Source organism: Falco peregrinus, chromosome 7, assembly GCF_023634155.1.
Source record: "Falco peregrinus isolate bFalPer1 chromosome 7, bFalPer1.pri, whole genome shotgun sequence".
Lineage (NCBI taxonomy): Eukaryota > Metazoa > Chordata > Aves > Falconiformes > Falconidae > Falco > Falco peregrinus.
In genome coordinates, this window is record NC_073727.1 from 26,919,366 (window position 1) to 26,941,253 (window position 21,888).

The following is a 21,888-nucleotide window of genomic DNA, read 5'->3' on the forward strand; positions in this document are numbered from 1 at the left end:
ATAAACTTGAGTGGCATTTTAAAGGAATTCTCTTATTTTTTTGCATCATGAACTGCCAGTGTAATTCAGTGGACCTTTTGATCATTTACTGGCCTATGACCAATTTCACCTTGACTTGCCTTGGCAGTATGGTGTTTCCTCATTTACTGAAGCTGCCAATCACAGGAGTTAATTCACTTTCCTTTGTAGTGGGGCCAACTATTTCATTTTCTTTAATAAACATATCTGATAATGGGAATATTTCCCACTAAACATTTCACCTGGGGTTATTCTCTAGACTGCTTGTATTTCAAATGGGAATTAAAAAAAGATGCTCAAAACATTTATAAGAGCTGGAGTGCTGTTCCCATTTGCAGTCTCAAGATACAAAACCTCTTTGTAAGAATGTGAAACAGAAATGAGGAAAAGCCTATAGAATACATTTCAAATACTTTGCACCTTTTTCAGGTAGCTATTTTATACCAGGATTTATCATGGGTGTAAATTAACAAGGAAAAATACAAAGATCTAGAAACGCAGTTTGACTTGTGTGATTTTTCAGAAAAGAAATACTGTTGTTTTATACTTGGTTTATTTCGAATACTCTACTGATGGACCTATGAGCAGCAGCTCAGCAGCATCCTGCAGGTGTCTGATGGTGAGACTTTGCGCTCATTCCAAAGGTGTTAACATTTGAATCTGGTTAGCCGTGTTATCTTGCAGAGTTGTTTGTTGTAGCTAGTTAGTTTGGTTTTTTTAATGTATAAAACCATTCCCTGTGCTTATTCTGCAACACGCCAACCACTGCCAGAAGAAACAGGACTAGGTTGCTGCGCTCCATGTGCAATGTCCGTTACATTCTAGCACGTATTTCTGTTCTGAACAACTCAAAGATAATTCCATGTTGGACTGCTTTTTTTTTTTTTTTAATATCTTTGAGTTGTTCGTGAGGCTTCGAAGTGGCAAGCCTTCTCCGCACAGTGAAATAAGTATGGTGTAAGACTGCAGCGTGCAAGTTCAGGGGTTAATAGCCCTTGCACTTCCACTCTTACAAAGCCGGCCAGCGGCCGCGGGCGGTGGAAAACTGGGTTTTGTTTTGTTTTGTTTTGTTTTTTTAAAAAAATAAAGACCAACAACCCCCCCCCCCCGAAAACACCAAAAAAACCCACAGCAAAGCGGGCGGGGGCTAACACGGACCTGCCGCCATTTTCCGCAGGGGCCCGGCTGCGGGCGGGCGCTCCGCGCGGCGCACGCCGGGAGCCGCAGGGCACGCCGGGAGCCGTAGTTCCCTCGCGCCGCCATGCGAGGGGGGCGGGGCCGGCGTCCCCGCGGGCCGCAGCGGCCGTCGGTGCCGGCGCCGCGGCGGGAGGAGCCATGGCCGGCGCCGAGCGGAAGAAGCAGGTCCGGTTCGCCGCCCCGGGGGAGGCGGCGGGGCCGCGTCTCTCAGCCGCGCCGCAGGCGGAGGTGGTCGGCGGCGGCGGCCGGCGGTGCGGCCGGGCCGGGGACGGAGCCGCGCTGCGCTGGTGCATCTCCGGGGCGCTGTGCGCGGCCTTCCTGGGGCTGGTGAGCGCGGCGGGGGCGGGCGGGCGGCTCACCGCACCTGCGGCCCCGTCCCTCTGCCCGCCGGCGGGCCCCGAGCCGCTCGGCCGCCCCTCGGCCCGGCCGGGGCCGCGAGCCGCCGCGGGCGCCGCGCCAGTCATCTCGTTAACGTGTGTTGCAGGGGATGAGCATCGCGGTGCTGGGGCCCACCTTCCCGAACCTGGCCGCCAACGTCCACCGGAACGTCAGCGACATCTACTACATCTTCGTGGGCCGGTCCCTGGGCTACCTGGGCGGGTCGGTGCTCGGGGGGGTGCTCTTCGACTGCATGAACGCGCACCTCCTGCTGGGTGAGTGCCGCGCCGGGCGGGAAATGGCGCCCTCCGGTGCCGCGCGCGCCGCCGGGGCGGGCCGGGGGCGGTGCGGGGCCGGGGCCGCCGCGCTTGTGCTGCGGGTCGCTGTCGCGATAGTCCGTCCCGTTCGTTTTGTGACACCGCGCGCGCCCGGCCACAGCGCCGTCCAGCGCCGTTCCCAAGCGGCTGCGCTCGCCGGGCACACCGATAGCGGGAACCGAGAAAACCTGTCGGACAGGTGCCTTTGGTCTGGGCAGGGGAAGTGAAACCGGGTTATTTTTTCCCTTTGTATCAAGTAATACACGTAGTGTAGATCCTCTTGGAACACGCAGCTTCAATAACGTCACTCTGTGAAACAGTAACAAAACGGGCAGCGGTGTTTGGGCTTTCACGGGCACAGGGCAGAAGCCTCCCGCATGAGCGACGCGACGCTTCTGGGGGAGAGCTTCGTAAAACCTTCCCTTTCTTAAACCTCATCAGAAGTGATCATCTTTGTGTACTGAGGTGCTGATTGGAGGGCCTTATTAGAACTTCTTCAAAGTGGAAAAATATTAAATACCACATGTGATGGTGGTGGAAACTTGCTGCTCAGTCGTTGCCTAGCCATGAAAATGTTTACAACTCTGTAGGAACCACATTATGATCTTATGACATGTGGAAACTCCACTGTAAGGAGCACAGGACTGGCTTTGTCCTGGCAAGAGCAGGGCTGCTTGGCCACCAGGTCACCAAGAACCACACTCGGCATCCAGAAATGAGGTGTTCCTTCTAGTGGTGTTAGTATCTCGTTCAGGTAGAGATTCTAGAAGCACACTTAAAATAGTGGAAGCCCTGTCTTTTTTTTTCTTTCTAGTGCAGTAATGGTAGCATGTGCCTTTGCGCTGTAAGTTAGGGACTAAACCAGATACCAGAGCTCACTCTTCCCCTTCTTCTTCCCATACTTTTACAGGGGGAGTTTCCAACAGAACTGTGACTCCGTGGCACAGGTCCCCTGAGGACTGTGCTGCAATTACAGGGTTATTCAGAGAGTATGAGAAGATCCATTTTCCATTGCTAGTGTTTGAACTAAGTCTCCTCTTCTCCCCGTATGCCTGTCCTCTGCTATCGGGAGCAGTCATGTCATATAATATGTTTGTCTGTCTCCTCTTTCTTTCCCCCCTGTTTCTTGCTGTCTTCATCTTCGCAGATCAGTTCTTACTTGCTCTTGTTTTAAGATGTCTTTAATTGATCTCCTCCCTGTTCTTTATTCCTCTCCTCCAGAACACCTGTAACGTGGGTATCCTTTAGCCTCCTTGTATATCTGACAAGGTCAGAGTTGTCTGTCGTTTACCTTCTGTAACGGAATTAATACACCTGTGGAAGCGAGTGTTAACTTGAGTAGTTTAGCGTTTGCTTCTTATACTGAGGTATCACGCAGGACAGCTGTCTGTCAGCAATGCGTGCAAAATGATTCATCTCCTAATCCTTTCCAATTTGGTAGTGCTTTTGGCAAAACCAAATTTGAACCACTGAATGTTCTCTCATTTTTATCATCTGAGGGCTGCCTGTAAGAGATTTTGGCTTGTGTAGTTTTATCTCCCATCTTTTCAACTACTGAAGCTCTGCTACTGTACAAAAAGATTGAAGACATAATCTGTCTTTGTCAAGGAAGCTTTTAAGGATCAATCTTCAGGCGCAGAGCTGAAGTGGACAACTGGGAACTTGCTGAGAAGTTACTTCTCGGCTCTGAGTGGGGCATCTGAGCAGCTGTACTTAACACATCCCATCTTTAGCTTTTTCTTCATGCAGCTTAGCAGCTCAGCTTCAAAAATGTTTTGAGGCATGTATTCCAGCTATCTTGCAAGGCCTGTAGTGTTCTGGTTATTTATGTTTTCCTTTGTTGTTGGAATTAACCTAAGTTCTTAATTACATCAGTCCCCATTGATCTTTTTAATTACCTATCCCATCTATGCTCAAGCACTGATTTGAAAAATAATAGTGATATCTGAACTGGTACCAGCTTTCTAAAAGCCTAATCCTATACGTTTGAGATATACATTGCAGATTATTTTATGAATGTCATTATAAGCATAGGATTTAACTGCTGAACTTCTTCCCAAACTGTAATGAAAGTAATTTCCATCTGCTGAAAATATTTTTTGAAACAGCATATTGCAAGTGTAGTTAATAATAGCAAAACTAATAGTTAATGAATTGCTGCTAAATTTACTATGAGAAATTTTGTAGTTCTGTCTCAAAACTCCAGAAACGCTTTGGAATGTCTCGTGTGAGAATGTAATATAAATGAAAGTCAGCATTTTTGTTTGGAGGTCGCTTGTTGGCCAAGGTGCAATTGCTTTATAGGATGTTAAGAGTTTAGTGATTTGGGTTCTTTTCAAATGGGGCCATATTTAATGCTCTGTAGTTCTCAGAGGGTAAACCTCATACTGTTCAGAAACAAGGTTTACTTCATTTGTGGTAAAGTAACATTTCTAGATCAGAAGTTTGCAGAAGATACTGAAATGGCACTTCTAAACCAAAAGTTTGCAGAAGACTTCCTAGTGTTGTAGCAGCAGTTGCTACTCCCTTTGCAAATAAAGCTTTGGCAAAACAGGTTTTTCATGCAGTGTTTATATTCTGATGAAATTCCTTTTTTTCCCAGTGAAAAATGACTCTGTTGAACTTCCCAGCTGCCTCTGCTAATCATGAATTGAGGTGGTTCGGTTACATTGTCTATTAGTATTATCTGTAACTATAATAGTTACGAATATATTTGTATTTCTTGGTCTTCTTCATGTTTCATAGTTTAAATGGCAACTGTAGTATGTGAGGTTTTTGTTTTGTTTTTTAACTTTTCCAGCATTATCCATGTTTGGAACAACGGTTGGTCTTTATGGGATACCCTGGTGTAAGAAATCCCTGCTGTTAACTGTCTTGATGTCAGTTATTGGAGCTTCCATGGGAATTCTAGACACAGGTAAGGGACCACGTGGTCCAATAGCTCCTTTACTGAACTAACTGAAACTTGAAGCTCACTACAACTGTTGCTGGTATTTCATGGGACACGTCTTCAGTTAAAAGAGGGGAGCCATTTTACCTGGCTGGGATTCTTCTGATTATTCTGGTCCTGAGACTTCCAGTGTTTATGTCTCTGTGACAGGCTTTCCTTAAGGGGCTGGGGGAGCTGGGCATCTCTCTCTTGTGTCCAGGAGGAGATCAGTATGCTTTTCTGTGGGCCTTTACAGGCATAAAGAAAGTGTCACATGCCCTTTAAGCAGTGTTTTCTTACAGAAAACTTACTCGTCTACAGGAAGCTGGTTGGGTTACAGTTCATTAGCGTTAGCTGGAGCTACCTTAATCCTGAGCAAGCCCTAGTGTTTGAGAGATTCTCTGAGTTGCTGTGTTGGAGAGCTGCCTACCCAAAGCTAGCTAGGTGCCGTTTGAGAATTCACAGCAGACATTTATTGCCATGGCTCGCTTACAGCACCATGGCTTCCGTTTCCCTGAAGTAAGGAATATTTGCTGCCCTCGACCAGCCTCGTGTAGGTGTTTGGGAACACAGATTTATTCTGTCCCGCAGATCAGACTGTGGCATGTGTGTACTGCAAATGGCCTGGAAAAAACCCCACTTTTGCTGGAAATCTGTTTAAAACCGGTTTATTAGTAGAGGCTTCTTACTGGAGGAAGATGTGCTGGTGAAGTTGCAGAGCAAATTTGGTGTGGCTGAAAGGTCAGTTATACCAGAGGTGTGAAACTCCCACAGAAAGCAGTACACTGAGCATGACTTGGAAAGGGTGAGTTAGTGACGCCTGGGCGTAGCAGGCAGTTTGGATCGGGAGGCGAGGCCACGGCAGGAGACTGGGCACGCTTCAAGATGACTGGGTAACACTGGCATACTTGCAGCTGGAGATCAGGAAACAACCAAAATACATCAGCAGGGGAGTGTTGGGGTGTTGCTGTGGAAGGTGGCGATGAAGCCGCAATAGGCAGCTGCTCACCTGATGTCCCAGCAGCGTGCTGACTTCCCTGGCTTACGGAGGGAGCCTGTGGTTACTTACTAGCCCGCAAGGTAGTGCTGGATCTGGTTGACTGGCTTCAGGACAGGCTTATTTCTGAGAAGAGCCGGCTAATGTGTTAGCCTAGCTGTCCAAACGGCTCTGGGAGCGTCCCAGCCAGCGACTGTGTGCGGTGGCTTGGCTGGTGGGCAGCACACAGGAACGACAGCTGCACCTGTGAACCCGTCTGCTGAAATTCTGTGGAATTTGAGGGAGCTCTGTTAACACTAAAAAGACCACGATGAAGGATCCAGTAATGAAAAAGACCGTTTTGCAGGGCACAGGTTATGCTAATTAACCTGAGTGCAAAGGTGTATTTGCTGCCTGTGGTAGGATCATTATATGTGGCACTTGGTTCAAAGAGTCTTCCTATGGGAATATCCTGCCGGCTGGTTGTAAAAATGCCTTCAGTGGGTGGGTGTGCTCCTTGGAAGTCAGACCTCTGAGGCAGGGAGACTTCCCGGCCTGAGCAGGAGTAGCAGGAGTAACAAAGAGCAAGGCAGTAGAGTTTAACTGACTTAATCTAGAAGAGTGTTAGTGCTGAGTGACAAGGGTCGCTGTACTGTAGCACAGGAATTTGCTTACTGTTCTTATTTTCCTGCATTCTTCTCAGGGACTACTTAAAAATGTCTCCCTGAGATCTTATTTTCTAGCATTATTGTTGATCTGAGGGCATTGTAGTTTGGTCTTTGCAGCGGTGTTATTGTAAACCTTTCCACTTCTGGAAAGTCATTTGAATGCAGTCGGGGTGGTCCCAGCCCATCAGAAGCAAGTGATTCTTGGTGTTTCCTGGGATGCTGGTTAATGAAGCCTCTGATTCTTAGTGTGGTGCATTGTTGCTTTAAATACAGAAATGAGCAGCAGTTAATTGGCTCTTCTGAGAAAAGGCTGAAAAGTGCTGCAAATTGTCGGGTAGGGTAATTAGAGTCATAGAATGACTGAGGTTGGAAAAGACCTTTAAGATCCCGGAGTCCAACTGCTAACCCAGCAGTGCCGAGTCTACCACTAACCCATATCCCTCAGCGCCGCATCTACATGTCTTTTAATATCTCCAGGGATGGTGCCTCCAGCACTTCCCTGGGCAGCCTGTTCCAATGCTTGACAACCCTTTCGGTGAAGAATTTTTTCCTGATATCCAGCGTAAACCTCCCCCAGTGCAACTGCTGGATCGAGCCACTGCGTGGCTCTTCATTTTGACTGCTGTGAATACCCTCCTAAAGCTCAGGTAATCACGTGGGCTTAAGGTACTTACAGGCAGAATTTCAGTTAACTGCAGTTTTGCACATTGTATTTGCTAAGCATGGTATTATTGCAAATTGAATTGGTTTTGTAGGTTATGGGTTTTTTGCCTTTTCCCCCCCATCCAAAAACAGTACCTGGTTTCAGACTAAAATGACTGATTCCTCCTCTCTCTGATCTGCAGGTGGCAATGTACTGGCACTGAACACCTGGGGAGCAGAGGCTGGGCCACATATGCAGGCCTTACACTTCAGTTTTGCTGTTGGTGCGTTTGTGGCTCCGATCCTGGCTAAAATGGCCTTGGGAGGCTCCGAATCTAAAGACCTGCCAGTAGCTGAAAAGAGAAACCAGTCTGTCCCGAGGTCTGTGCCGACAGCATCAGCTGCATCAGCTGCGTCAGCACTGAAACACCATCTTGGTGCAGATTTTTTGTGGTCCTATGTTGTCATCGGGACCTATCTTCTGTTAGTTTCTTTCTTCTTTTTTATTTTGTATTCAAAGGGCAGCTCAGCTCGAGACAAGTCAAAGGCTTCTCTGCAGAAGTGCACGTTTGCCAAGTACCACTATGCTCTTATCCTTCTCCTGTTCATATTCTTCTTCTGCTACGTGGGAGCGGAGGTCACTTACGGCTCTTACATATTTACTTACGCAAAGGTCTTTGCCGAGATGAAAGAAAACGAAGCAGCCGCTTTGAATTCTGTCTTCTGGGGTGCGTTTGCTGCTTGCAGAGGAGTGGCAATATTCTGTGCTGCTTGCTTGTACCCTGGCACCATGATCCTGCTGAGCATCACAGGCTCTGCCGTCTCGTCTTCGTGCTTGGCCTTCCTTGCAAGGTACCCAGCCTCACTGTGGGTGGGGACCGCGGTGTACGGAGCATCGATGGCCACCATCTTTCCCAGCGGCATCTCCTGGATAGAACAGTACACGGTCGTGCAGGGAAAGTCGGCTTCTCTGTTTGTGATCGGTGCCGCGCTGGGCGAGATGTGCATTCCTGCAGTGGTGGGGTATCTTCAAGGCAGGTTTCACCACGTCCCTGTGGTTATGTACACTGCCTTGGTGACTTCTGCGATGACAGTTATACTCTTCCCTCTGATGTACAAATTGGCCAACTCTCCTGGTGAGAGTGACATGAAAGAAGCGGGTGAGAGCGAGGACCGGAAAGCTTTGCTGTCAAACTCGGGGCTTAATGAGGATGAAGAGGATGAGGAGGATGTTGGGGAGTGGAACGAAGCAGACTTTGAGGTAATAGAAATGAATGACACGCTGAGAAACTCTGTGGTAGAGACCTCCCGTAAGATACCGGGGGACTCTCCAGCCAAAGGCTCTCTCCAGCCCCATCTGGACGCCGTATTGCGTGATTCTCCAGTGGTTGCTGGTGGCTCCCCTGGGAGAAAAAACGTGAATGTTGACCGGGAGAAGAATGATTAAAGTAAAAGCCGACTTTATTTGTTTTAAAGGGAAATGCCATTGAATTGTAGCTGTTCTTGTAAAGTGGTTCAAGAATTTTTGATAGTGGCGCAGAGCTCCACGTGTCCATTTCCATGTTTGTTTGGCCCTTTCTCCTCTTCCGTTTTCAGTCTGCAGTGATGTGTCTTGGAGCAGGAAAGGCCATGAGGACATGAATGGGGTAACATGATAAAATGTATAGACTGTACCAGAAATGTTTATAAACGTAAGAGATGTTTTCTAAATGTGAGGCATGCATTTCGGTAATATATACTGCAATAAGCACTAATTAGGAAAGAAGGGAACTGCTTGGACCACTCATTTTTTTGGGGTGAGTGAAGGGTGCAGTTCTGAGGTGCTTGGTCACAGAATCTCTTGGTAAGAGAGGAGAGAAATCGGTTATCTGTGATGCTGAACTTTTCAACCTCATGAAAGAGGAATGTTTCTACTGCACTGAAGGGTTGTGTGTGAGAGGCCAAGCCCTGTTCTAGGTCCATGTGACAGTTTGACAGGTGTCCGTCTGTGTGGCCTTGTGCGTTTCGTTTGTTGCACATGGTAACAAATGGAGTGGGATGGCAGAGGGAGCGAAGGTTAAACCTGCATTTCTTCAGCTTCCCTTTTCCCCATTTCCCTCCTGCACGCTACGTTAATTGCTTTGTGTGTGATGAAAGTAGGGGGTGTTATCTGATGGCATGGACAAATCCCACGGGTGGACGAGGAGGGGGAAGCGGTAACTGCTTCTGCTCCCCTTTTGCAGGAGTTCCCGTTGCCCCGGGGTGGTCACAGGTTTCCCTTGGCAGAGACTGGGTTTGGTGCAAGACAAACAACAAAAGATGCGGAGACGGCTCCATGGCCGCTCCCCACCGCACCTGCAATCCGTAGGCTTGCCCTGAGTTGACGGCAATTTGAAAACATTTCCCCGTACCTGATATCATGTTGTCAGAGGAAAATTAGTTTAAGAAACACACCTGGCGACCAGGAAGATTTTAAATAACCCCTGATTCGTACGCTGATTTTTTGAATGAAATTCCAAATCAGAATGTCCTGCACGTAGGATTGTTCTCAGGGATAGTTTACATGTCTTGCATAATCAAGTACTAAAACAGCCAGAAAATGAATAAAGCTGCATTTGGAAATACACTGTAACCTCTCTGAACCTTCTCTACTGATTGCATGTCTATACACACTTACTTGTGGTTCTGACTGCTGTCTTCCCGACAAACGTAAATGCACTGTGCAAAAAAAGGTTGTTCTTTTTGGTACTGGCTGTATTAATTCCTGCATGAGGCACTTGAGTTCATCCCCATTTTACCCCCTTAAAAGCAGGTGGCCTGTGTAGTAGGAATGGAGCAACAGCCTGGAATGCCAAGGTAAGAGCAGCCTTCTGCCAGAAGGATCCCAAAAGCAGCAGCAGGAAGACAGAGTGGAACTGCTGTAACCACCTTGAATGGTACCGGGTAGAGTCACGGCTGATTGATACGTGGCAGCCTGTGTCTGTTCGACGTCTAAATTTTGAGTCATCATAGACTTACAGTCACGTAGAGCCTTCGATGTCAATTCTGGCCTCAAATTTGAAATGGAATATGCTTACGGAAATAGTTCTCCTTACCCCCTCAGAGCATGCCTTTAATGAAGTGTTGGAAGCAATTTGAGATTAAGAGATCTAGGACATTTCCAGTGAGTCCAGCTCACAGCAGTTTTAGACATCCTTGATGTTCAAGGCTGTAGCTTTCCTCGTTCTTAGATTCTGGTGTTCCTCAAGGTTTGTTTTTTAGATGACAAATGTTCTTTTCCACAGGTTTAGATTTCCCTCCAAAGTAAACTGCTTCCTGGCATATGCAGTTAACAGTGAGGATCTATTTACAGTGCCTTTTAAGTTTCAGATCCTCCAGAAAGCTCAAACACTCAAACTTGCATGTTATGGGTTGAAATTACTTGAAGTGAACTGTATTACTTTACCATTGCTTTGCTTATGCTAGAAAAGTCATCTCTGTGTTGAGGACGAGAGCTACGGTCCATGGATTAGATAACTGAATTTAAAAAGGATCCTATTTTTGTCCATAAAAACAGGCATGGGTTGAAGATGAGCACTTGCCCATTTACTCCAGCGTTAAAGGTAACCTCTTGCAGTTAAACGTAAAATAATATGTTTTTTTTAATCCCTTAAGCGCTGCCAAATGCTGGATTGTACTGCAAGCATTAACATGTTCGTCCTGGTGTTTGCACTTTGATTCTGTACATGACCAATGGTAGAATGCAAGAGCAGGCCACGTTTTGTGCCTTGATGGTTTTTTTTTTTCAGTTACTTTGCATTAAAATGCATTAAAATGTGTGAATGTTCTATTAAATATTTAATCAGTTTTTATTCTGCTTGGTGTGGGTTTACATTGTACTGTATAATGCGAAATTTAAGACTGACTTGTAATATATATATACTTGAATGTAATAAATTCTGAACTGGAGAAGGCACTCAGGTTCCTTGATGTAAATAAAAGTTTTGTTCTATTTTTCAAAGCTACTCTGGCCTTCTAAATTTAAAACTCACTCGTCTTTTGACTAACGGGAAACTGAAAATGTTCCTCTTCTGGGCTGGGGAAGGTCTCCAAAGAATCAATACTGAGGTTTTGGATCCCAAAGCTTAAACTGGAAACCAGAATGCGGATTCCTCACTCTTCCTTGAGCACTGCTGTTTGCGTTACTATTTGTGTGCCAACTGAGGGAAACAAAGGTGCCTGCAATTGAGGGTAAGTAGAAAAAGAGCATATAATTTTTACCATATCATTTTATTCAACTTTAATATGGTTTCCATTATTAACTTCTAAAACAAAATGATTTCCAGTTTAGAAAACAATGCACTGACCACATAATCCTTTTCCATTTTATACAGTTATACAAATATTCTAAATACACATTTTGTCAAGATGGTGGCAAATAAGATTTAACTGTACAGTACATAAGGAAAGAAAATATTTTAAGCATATTTAGAAGCAATAGAAATGTCTATACAAAACAAGCAAAAATGGAATAAAATTTTATATTTAAAGTATTGCAACAGTCCCACAGGTTTGTAACAAAAATGTCTTTGCACAGTTCCTCACAATGCCCCATTAATAGCTAAAGCAAGACAGCAATTTTTAAAAAATAATGTTTCAAAATGCTACACATGATACTACTGCTTGCACAGTCTGATCAAAATAACAATCTACTTGGAATCAAGCAAAACTTAGGAGGAGATATACCAACCAACTTTAAAATTATCTGTATAAAAGTCATTGCACATTATTTTACTCAGTTGTTTGAAAAGTAAAAAAGTGTATTTACAAAATATTTCGCAGACAAAATTATAAAGTGAATGGATAATATATAAGTAACACGTCTTGATACTGACAGTTCAAGAACACACACTAATGGTTTTATCATTTCAAGAGGTTTTCAGTGCTCCTTCCTCCAGGAAGTAAACTTGACTTCTACTTTGAAATGGATTTACAAGATGTCACACATAGCTATTTCAACATCAGCATTATAAAACAGTATGTTAGAAACATGAAAGAAAGAAGAAATTTGTACATCTTAAAAAGTGAGCTATTCATAGATCAACAAATGTCTTTTTTTATTTTTTATTTATTTTTTTTAAGTTAGTTAGGATAAGCGTTCATTATTCTTCAGATAATAAACCCAACAGTTAAAATGGAAATCCTGGACTAGATGAGAATTGAAAAAGCACCATGCACAATAGTCTTAGTGTGGTAAACACTGAAGGGAAGAAAAAAAAAAATAGCACCTGGAATCCTGTAACACAGATCATTTAAAACTGGTCAAGTAGCTGGCGGAGATACGGGGCCTTGGACAGTTCTCTGCTTACTCTGGAGAGCTTGAAAAGTACTGGGCAGTTGAGGGAGACGCACTGGATCTGTCTATCGAAGCAGCCTGTACAGTTCTTGCATATCTAGATGACATGTAAAAAAAGCAAACCAGATTATTTCAAACTTAACGCAAGCACGGCATAAATCACGTGGGGCCGCACATCCTCCGTGCTGCATCAGCAGAAGGGGCACAGCCCTGCCAGCACCAAGCCCTTCCCCAGCACGGAGGGATCAGAGCGGCTCCCTTCCCTGCTGCAGCCTCTCCTGCCGCTGCCAGACGCGAGCGGTGCCTGGCTGGCAGGCGTCCCCGCTGGGAACCGGGCACAGATGGACTTGAGAACAGCTTGACTGTACCGCTCGGGTTTAATCCTGCTAATTTAAGTTCTACTCATGTGTGGTGACGCTTGGCAAAGTAAGGTAAATAAGCTGAGTGGATTTAAGTGGGGCAGTGTGTTATATTCATGATAAATTTAGCCTGTATAGAAGTTTCTGAGCGCAAAAAGACAAAACTTACTCTGCAGTTACTCTCTCCACAGGCAAGGTTGGTAATAAACTACTCCTGTTTCAAGATAAGCTTCGATTCGAGTTTTACATTCCAAGTCAGAAATAATCCCAAGATAGAAATACACAGGGCACGCAGATTCCACTGCTCTCCTTGTTCGTGGAACTACCCGTTAATGGAGGTGACGCTACGTTAGAATGAATAAAATAGCAGGCACAGTTTTTCCAAAGGTAAATGCCTTCAGAAAACTAAAGGCCCGTGCTTTGCTATTTTGCTTTTAATCCTTTCCAGTATCTGCCACTTCCAATGGTTTTCCCAAGAACTCAGAAATCTGCTTCCAACCACACCTGTGTTTCCTAACATCAGCATGTTATGCAGGATTATCCTACCATTTGCACAGTTTGAACAACAAATCAAAACAACATCCTTTGCTTTTAAAATTAGTTCTTCCCCTTCTTTCCACGTTAAAATGACTTGGGCACCAGCAACCCTCTCAGCCAGACCTGTATCGGCACTGAATCCCTGCAGACCAGAAACTAAAACTGACAGCAGGTGGAGAGGAGCTGCCCCTCTCGCCAAGTCCCACACGTGGCACCTCAGAGGATCCCACTCCTCTGACCTGCAACTGTGACCAAAAGGAACAGGATTTAAATGGTTTGTAACCCCTAGAAGAACCTCGGCAACAAGCCTGCTCTAGGTCTTTTGGAAGAGGCTGTGGCTGGTTTCAGCGCAAGGGACCAAACTAAATGGTACTCGAGATGCTTCCTAAGTTCAGTTCGTATAGAGGAGAGCAGTCTTTGGCCTCAACCTATGGCACATCATTTTTAAGTGTGGTGGTTTTTGTTTAAATAATGTACAATTCAGAGTGGTATCAGTTTTCTGCTGGCTCTGGCATGTTTATAATCAGCCAAGAATTTAAGCTGTGAAGGATATATACATCTTTGTGTTAGGAAAGACAGATGCTCTTACAGAGCGGTTGAGTCATCACACACTGACGAGGAGGGGATCCCAGGCCTCGCTGACCTGTTGTGTGTTGCAGGGACAAGAGAATGTTCTGCTCAAACCCACTGATCCTTCTGCGGGGCTGGACCAGCCTGCCAAGTTCTGATTTATTCCAGAACAAAAGCAACGTAAAGGGTTCAGAGTACCACAGGAAAACTGCAGAGCATGCATCACCTTCCTTTGCTGCCATTTACAATGCAGATTAGAGCAAATATTACAAAATACAGCAAGAAATAGAAGCCCACACCTTAGCAATGCAATATTTATGAACAGTGAATTATAATGGTTTTCTAACAACAGAGCCCCATGGGAACCTATCAAATCAGTGCCTAGGCTACAGGAACATTTATATCCCTGCGATTCAGGCAAGTCTTTAAAACTCTTCATGTGCTAGTGCTAAAAATCAATCTTAACAAAAATATTTAATTACAAAATAAGCCACTACAAAAATTAGGTGAGAATATGCATACATTTCTGCAAGGGGAGGCATTGTGCTTTGCTATAATATATTCGTGAGCACAGTCGGCTACCCTCTTAATTGACTTCTAGCTCAAGGGAAAAAAAAAAAAGGCTTGGAAAATTCCTGTCGCGAGGAAAGGTAACAAAACCCACAGGATAAAACACATCCATGTTATACATATAAACACCTAGAACACCATCAGTTATTTTAATGCAAAAAAAGGTGAATCCTTCATGCTTTTACAACTCTCTATCACTGTCGTTATAGAAAGGCACCCACAAACCATTTAAGATACTCTTAAAAAAAGAAGAAAAGGAGATAAGCATGTTCTGTTCTGATCCTCCCATTTGCCTTCAATTTTACGCAAAGCTAATGAGAGTAACAGCTGCCTTCAACAGCAACAGGAAAAGCAAACGAGCTCTAACATGTTTAACACCCGGACCGTACTTCCCGTTTCTGTTGGGGGCATTCAGTAACGCACCGCTTTGAAATTTCAGTCCCTGTCTTTGGCTGACAGACATCTGACAATGCTTAATCATACCTTGACCAGCTGTTCCTGCTTACGCTCCAGCTCTCGGATTTCTTGGTTGAGAATCACTGCCACATGCTGCGGCTGGCTTCTGCATTTATTACAGATCCCATACTGGGTCAGTTCATCACAGACGGGACAGTGTAAGGTCGTGAAATACTGGGAGATTGTACCTTTGTGTCCTTCTAGCTCACTGCGGGCAGCTGAGGCAGCTTTTTGAATCTGTTTAAAGAAAAAAATCAGAGGTAATGAACTTTCAAGAGAGCAGCTTGCCTTATTCCTAGGTTACATAGCCTGTGTTTTTTAAGAAGAGTCTGAAAGTGCAACACAGCCTGCAGGGCACGGGTTCACACACAAATCATTAACACGGACTGCACCACGCTGAAGAGCGTAGCATTTGCCCTGAAGAGATAACACAGAAGAGCCCCCCCCCCCCCCCCATTTCACAGGGAAATCTCACCAGAAAAAGGAAGGAAATCCTCAGTCACATGCGAAATTCCTGCTCTCATCTCAAACTCTGCCTCCTGCAGTCATTCCTTTGAGGGTGCTGATCTACTTCACAATTATTTGTGCCCTGGCAGCCTTCCAGACTCTGCCTCCTCTCCAGTGTCTGTGCCAGTGCAGTCCCAGCTGCAGTGCTGCCACCGTGGCCCTTCGGCCCGTGGCTCTAGCTGATGCTCCCTTTTCCCCAGGCAAAGCTCCACCACTGCCCCCGTGCCCAGATGAGCTCATTCTCTGCACTTGCTCCTGATGCTTCATGACTCACGTTTCGTGCTATCCTTCACACTCCGCTCCAAACACCCAGCTGCTCTGCTCCCTGTGACCTCCTGGTACTCCCTGGCCTTGCAGAAAATCAGGGCTCTCTCTGCTTTTTTAGAGCAGCTTGTTGGAGATACTTAAGGTGAGTGTCAGAGTGCCATCGGAAAAGTAGAGAAAAGCAGCAGAACTGAAGTCAATCAAAGCTATATTAAAAGTCTGTAGTGGGAAACATGATGTACTACTATGCTGCACAAGTCCACGCTAAGCAGAGTAATCAGACTACACAGATACATTGTCTTTCACCATTGCTTTTTTGTCAGGGGAATCACAAACTAAAATCCAGCTATTTAACACTTCTCTCCCTGCATCTCAATAATTTCTTTACCTTTTAGGAAAGTCAGTTTTGGATACAATTAATTTTAAATTTCCAGTGATACAGATTTTTTTAAAAAGTGTTCCTGCTGCTGTGGCATTACCACCTTTTCTATAAAGAGTAAAGATCTTCAGAACATCTTGGAAAAACAGTTAGGGCAAAATACTCTTTCGAACTATGGAAGGGTTCAGAAAATAGATGATGACAGTGTGATCAACCCTGTGCAGAAGGGCTGGCCAAAAAACCCTGATTTACTACGTGAAAAAAACCACATGGAAGATCTAACAATCAGGTCTGCACGTCTGGGCATAAAACGCTGCCTTGTGAAATAACCTTTGCTGTTGCCTCATATAATCCTTATTGCATTAAAGGTCACAATAAACCCAAACACTATAGATGCACTGTGTTTGTAATCTGTTTGTTTTCAAACACTTACCCGTGGCAACTCATGGTACCAGCTGAAGACATCTATGCCAATAAGTGAGAACACCCTAGCCAGCGGTGGCAGAATTTGTTTGGTGATATAGTATGTGGCATTCAGCCTCAGGCTGGAATCCTGCAGGACCTCGATGGGCCGCCTCACCAGCTGTATCAGGGGCAGTCCGGGCATGCCATACACAATGACATAGGGCACTCGCTCCCCAACTCGTGGTTCAGAGCGACGGTCATAGGCAAGCATTCTCCTGTTTAAAAACAGCCTTTATAATGCATCCAGAGACAAATTCATCGTTATTTCATTTGCTTGTGAACTCCCCCATCTGATTATATCAGCTCTCCAGATGACTGAAATTAGTGCCTATTACGTGAAGCGCAGGAGCAGTTTGTTCCATTTTTAAGTTGTGTCATGCTCAGACCCAAATTTTAGAACTTGGAACGTGAGCCCTGAAGATATGCTCTCTTTCAAGTCACTTGGATTTGCACACAGGTTGCTTTCTAGCTACCCCTTCCCTAAAGAAATACTTCAATGAAGAGCAGCCAGGGTACTAAGAAGAGCTCAAGTACCCAGAAAACAAAGGACAATTCAATTTGAAGCAGGTATAAATCCAGAACTTTGAATTTTATTTTATTTAAAAAGCATGGCTTAATTTGAAGACCTTCTGTATTAAGCAAAGTGGCTAAATGTGCCAGATCACATTATCTACTACTGATAAACAGTATCAACAGGTTGAAACCCTAACTTCAAGTAAGGTACTTTTTAAAGAATGAAAAATTAGGCCTGGTAATGTGTTTCACAGCACAGAGACACATCACTATTACAATTTTTAACATATCTAAGAGCCGCGAGTGATGGGCAATCTTGGAGAGCTGAGCTTTTGTACAAAAACCAAAGCATAAATAACAGCAGTGAATACACTGTTATAGTGTCCTGACGAGAGGCTTTACTCTTCAGCCTGTGTGGCTCTTCCCAGGACTATGAAATAAATGGCTTTCTAGGACTATCTGACGCCTGATCCCTCTTCACACACAGGAGAAAGTCAGAGCCAACCACTGCAACAGTAGCTGAAGGAGACATCTCAGTGCTGCTCGTAACTTAGCGGTACAAAGGTCAAGAGAAAAAATATCTATGATTGGCACTTGTTAAACTCATTACCTTGTGATTTCCAGGGCTGGTACACAGGACCCAGGTCTGTAAGCTGAGCTCCCTCTGTACTCCTTTGCAAAGATGAAGTCTTGCATGCTGGCTTTTCCTTCCAGTAACTTCATGCATTGATTCTGAACGTACTGTTTGATCTGACTTATGTCCCGTGTTTCAAATAGCAGCTTGATAGAACACTCAAGTATCTTTACAACCAAAGGAGAAAGGTGAGAAAAGCATGTTTAACTAAAAATATAATTAATTACAAATAATTCAGTAAATTCCATGGAAATATTAATACACCACTTAGAAAAAGCAGCAGAACTAGAATGTTAATGTGACAAAAGGCTGCATTCTCTTCCACTCAAAGACATTCATAAACACATTACTGGACAACTTTTTCCTCAGTTTGACACAGCTTTCACGACATTATCCATACCCTGGCACCCAAGACTGTTTCAACAGTTACAGAGGTTTTCCAGAGTATGAGGGAAGATGTTTTTTCCCCATCATCTAAAATATTTTGCCATGACTTTCTGACCACCTAGGCAAACAAAAGCATTGGGATTAAAAAGAAAAATGGAAGTAAATCCTCCTAAGTGGTTACCTTTCTTAATGGCATAAATTTTTTTGACTTGATTAAGAACAAGAGCTTTTTCTTTTAACCCCCCCAATACACAGCTTAAAATAAACAGGCAAGGAAGTTTATTTTAAATGAATTTTTAGCTAAACTAGATTTATGTAGTGAGCTATTTAGCAGACATCAGTGTGCCTCATCATCTTGGGCTAATACTCACTTCCAGTTGAACTGGATCAAGAATGGTCTTCTAGAGAACTTACAGGGGGCTGAAGGCTTTTTATATGGAGATTTTAGGGGCTGAAAGATAGTAGTTAAGATGGAAAGTGCAAGTCCTGATAATGCTGTGCAAGATCTTCAATTTATATTTCCAATGGCACATACCAGAAAAACAGACAAAGTCTCAGCAAACTCACAAGGACTAGAAACTCCTGAGAAAGGACAAACATACAATGAAATAACACAATACTATAACTTTATTCAGTAAGAAATGCAGGAGCATTTTACCTTGGAAACGGCAGGGCAGGAGTCCCTTCGGACTGTCTCTATGCCTTTTGCGTCAAATACTGGGTCTTTCTGGTCCAGTGTTTCATACATGTAACCCACGTACCTCTTTTTAGTTTGCAGGACACATGGCAAGTAGACCTGGAATGTTTAGAAAGAAGACAGCCCAGTCTGGCATGTGTTGTGAATACAAGGTGGCTCTGAATATGGAGGGTTTCCTAAGGAATACTTTGTTGTTGTTGCTGTGTTTTGGGGTTTGTTTGTTTAAATCATTAAAACCAATACATCAAAGGACTGTTCAAGGTTGGCTGAGGAAGCTGGGATTCAGTGGTGTTCCATTCTTAAATCACTTCGTATTTCATCTAGCTGTAAAGGCTAAGAAACCTGAAGCTCAGATGAAAAGTGACACACGGTACAATTTGAGTACCCTTACGTGCCTGGATTGCATCTGTCAGCATTTTTAATGTAACTGTATCATCTCTCTTTCTTAAAAAAAGACATTTTAAACAACACAGAAGAAAACTTTCCCAGAAAAAGTAGTGGCTTTCTTTTTTCAAACTTCATCTAATTATGAGATGCCTAAAATCATTTAGTATCTTGATTTGGGGAAAGCATGCTTTTTAAATGCCTATGCTTGGAGAACAAGTTTCCTCATGAATGGATTTTTAGGGTAATGCTCTCCTTTCCTTGTTTTCTCCAACCTCTTACTTCATTCTCTTGATTGCATCAGTATTCCTTACCAGTTTTAAAAGAAAGAATGGAGAACAACGTATTACCAGGATAACACCGTGTCTTCCTGGCTCTCATGGAAGAAGGAACAGTGAGAGTTTAGACCGCCTGAGGCTGAAGAAGGTCCTGCACACAGGTATCCCATTTCTTGGACTGATGCTCCCTCCAGCTTTGAGGCATCTTCCCCTTCCTGTGCTAGGAAGCTACCCTAGGTGAGTACTCAGTATTTTGACCCAGAGGTGAATAAGGGCACTTGGACATCTTCTCAAGTATATCCTCACACCTAGTATTTTTTTTTCTGGCTAATTACTCCTTCAGCTTAATGACACAGAATTACTGCAAAGTGGGAAGCTTTCCTGTACATTAGTCAGTGAGGTAAAAAATGCCGTGCCTTCCAGAGGTATCCTGACTTTTCTTGCTAATATTTTTCTACTGTAATTTCTGCAAAAAATGGCAATTTGCTTACAAATTCTGACTGAACCTGTTGAGTCAGGTATGTACCTTGAAAATACCTAGAGCACCTGAACTGATTGCTAATGACTTTCTAGTGATAAACTTCCACCAAAATTAGTATCACATTGCCTTGCTCTTCTACAGAAGGCTTATTGTCATTAACACTTCTTCCTACTGAATGGATTTTTATGATTCTTCATTTTATATGTCTATGTATCACATGGACATATCCTGAAGTGTGCTAAGGCTGGCTGAATAATAAGTATCAGGCTTGTAATTAAACACACTGGAATCACTTCAAGGGATGGTGCACATTTTCTCTAGCAAGTTGCACACGTTGGTTTGATTGCATGTATATAATACAAAACTGAAGGTGATGTTTCCAAAAATTGATGAGACAGGCATTTCAAATTGCCTGGTGCTGCCAGCACAACAGGCCACCAGGCATCCTGATGTGAAAGCAGGAATATTTCTTTTTGCTGCTCATGCTGCAGTGCTCCTCTGACAAGGTCCCTGAGGCATTAAGGTGCTTGCAATGTAACCGCAGGGACAGTACAGCACACAACTGCTGTATATTCTTACACTATGTTACTGTCCAGAAATACCTTTTATCTTCACTTTTTTTTTTTTTTTTTTTTAGGGTAACAATATTTTCACCCAACACACTTGACACAAAATGTTTTCCTTTTACCTTTTCAAACTTCAGTTTAACAGGTTTGGGGTTTGTTGCTGTTACAGCTTCAGCAATTTCTTGACCAATCTTAAAAGACTGCTCCTTTGTGGCTCCTTTCAAGAGTACAAACATGCTAGAGAAATGAGACATAGGAAATAAGCACAAGTCTGTTCAACATATTTCCTGAAACTTATAAGCAACAGTTTCCTGGTAGCAAGGCAGGGATGTTGTTATCAATCCTGTTCCCTTCCTTCAGACAGAAAAGCAAAAAACCTGAGAAACTGCAGTGTTTGGTATGAGATCAGGAGCGCCAAACGCATGACAAATGCTGTGACTCTGGTGAAGCAGAGAACATCACTGCTCCCAGGCGCTGTAAAACTTCGAGTTCCCAGGAGAGAACCGTAAAGAGCTCTGGGTGCCCCCTTTTTCCCCTACTATAGGCAGCAATAGGATTTTACATCCTTTCTCCGACAGTTTTTCATTTTGGAAGTTACTGTGAATTTAGTATCTTTGAATTTTCAAGTCTTTCATCAAAACTGGCTGAAATCAGTCCTTGGATTCACAAGTTAAGGAAGGATAGCCAGACAAGCTTTGTTTCCCGTGGCTGAGAAATTATCTGAGTCTTGCACTAGAGACGCATATGCCTAGAGCATGGCTATTATTTAGATGAAAGAGTGACCGAGAAAGAGGAGATATTTATATGATGTATTTCAGGCAGCCTAATCGTATCTTTTTAATGCTCTGGTGGCTGCCTCTGAATTGTATCCACTTCTGAAGCTTAAAATAGTGCTTTCCTCTAAGTACAATATAGTACGCATTGCACATTGATAGGTACTCTATTTTCAAAAATAAAAATGGCATCATAAACAGGCACAAAAATATTCATTCGATAAATAAGATTTATATTAATTCACAGCTGAAAAAATATAGTCTTCCCCCCCTCTTTCTTTTCCACATAGTTTTCAAAAGAAAGGAAACCCTCGAAGTGCGTTCTAAGAGTCCACATACTCTAAGAGGGTCCAGATACTCTTTTCAGTATCATAAATTACCCCTGTTGAGACAAAAGAAAAACATATCTATAAAGAACTACAAAGATTTTAAAAAGGACAGTAAGAAGCCTTACCTGTCAGTATCACCATACACAACATGAGCACCCCATTTTTTCGTATCGTTCACCAGTTTTATAGCACGCTCCAATGTTTCTCTGGCTTTGTGGACAATGCTATCCCCAACCTGCAAAGTTAAAAGATAAACTGAAAACCTGTATTCTACTGTGAAACCCAATACCAGCTCTTGAT

The 21,888-nt window shown here is 43.8% G+C and overlaps 2 protein-coding genes across 4 annotated transcripts in view; one reads left to right on the forward strand and one right to left on the reverse strand.

The window, feature by feature from the left end:
• Positions 1-1,284: 1,284 nt before the first annotated feature.
• MFSD4B (major facilitator superfamily domain containing 4B) lies at positions 1,285-11,108 on the forward strand. Of its 2 annotated transcripts, none has more exons than XM_055810200.1 (4): positions 1,285-1,542; positions 1,700-1,868; positions 4,711-4,827; positions 7,329-11,108. In XM_055810200.1, exons 1-4 carry the CDS (start codon positions 1,354-1,356, stop codon positions 8,570-8,572), a joined length of 1,719 nt encoding a protein of 572 aa, XP_055666175.1. In that variant the 5' UTR covers positions 1,285-1,353; the 3' UTR covers positions 8,573-11,108. The 2 variants fall into 2 exon arrangements, with proteins under 2 accessions (XP_055666175.1, XP_055666176.1); XM_055810201.1 differs by having other exon boundaries at positions 1,297-1,380.
• A 246-nt stretch (positions 11,109-11,354) lies between these two features.
• REV3L (REV3 like, DNA directed polymerase zeta catalytic subunit) overlaps positions 11,355-21,888 on the reverse strand; it is a 124,739-nt gene continuing 114,205 nt past the window's right edge. For both annotated transcript variants that reach the window (XM_055810198.1, XM_055810199.1), the window contains 7 exons: positions 21,714-21,823; positions 20,609-20,723; positions 18,739-18,876; positions 17,670-17,860; positions 16,515-16,761; positions 14,959-15,168; positions 11,355-12,536 (listed from right to left, as the gene is read on the reverse strand). In XM_055810198.1, the coding sequence (XP_055666173.1) occupies positions 12,396-12,536; positions 14,959-15,168; positions 16,515-16,761; positions 17,670-17,860; positions 18,739-18,876; positions 20,609-20,723; positions 21,714-21,823 (1,152 nt within the window). In that variant the 3' untranslated portion in view covers positions 11,355-12,395. The remainder of the gene's footprint in view (positions 12,537-14,958; positions 15,169-16,514; positions 16,762-17,669; positions 17,861-18,738; positions 18,877-20,608; positions 20,724-21,713; positions 21,824-21,888) is intronic.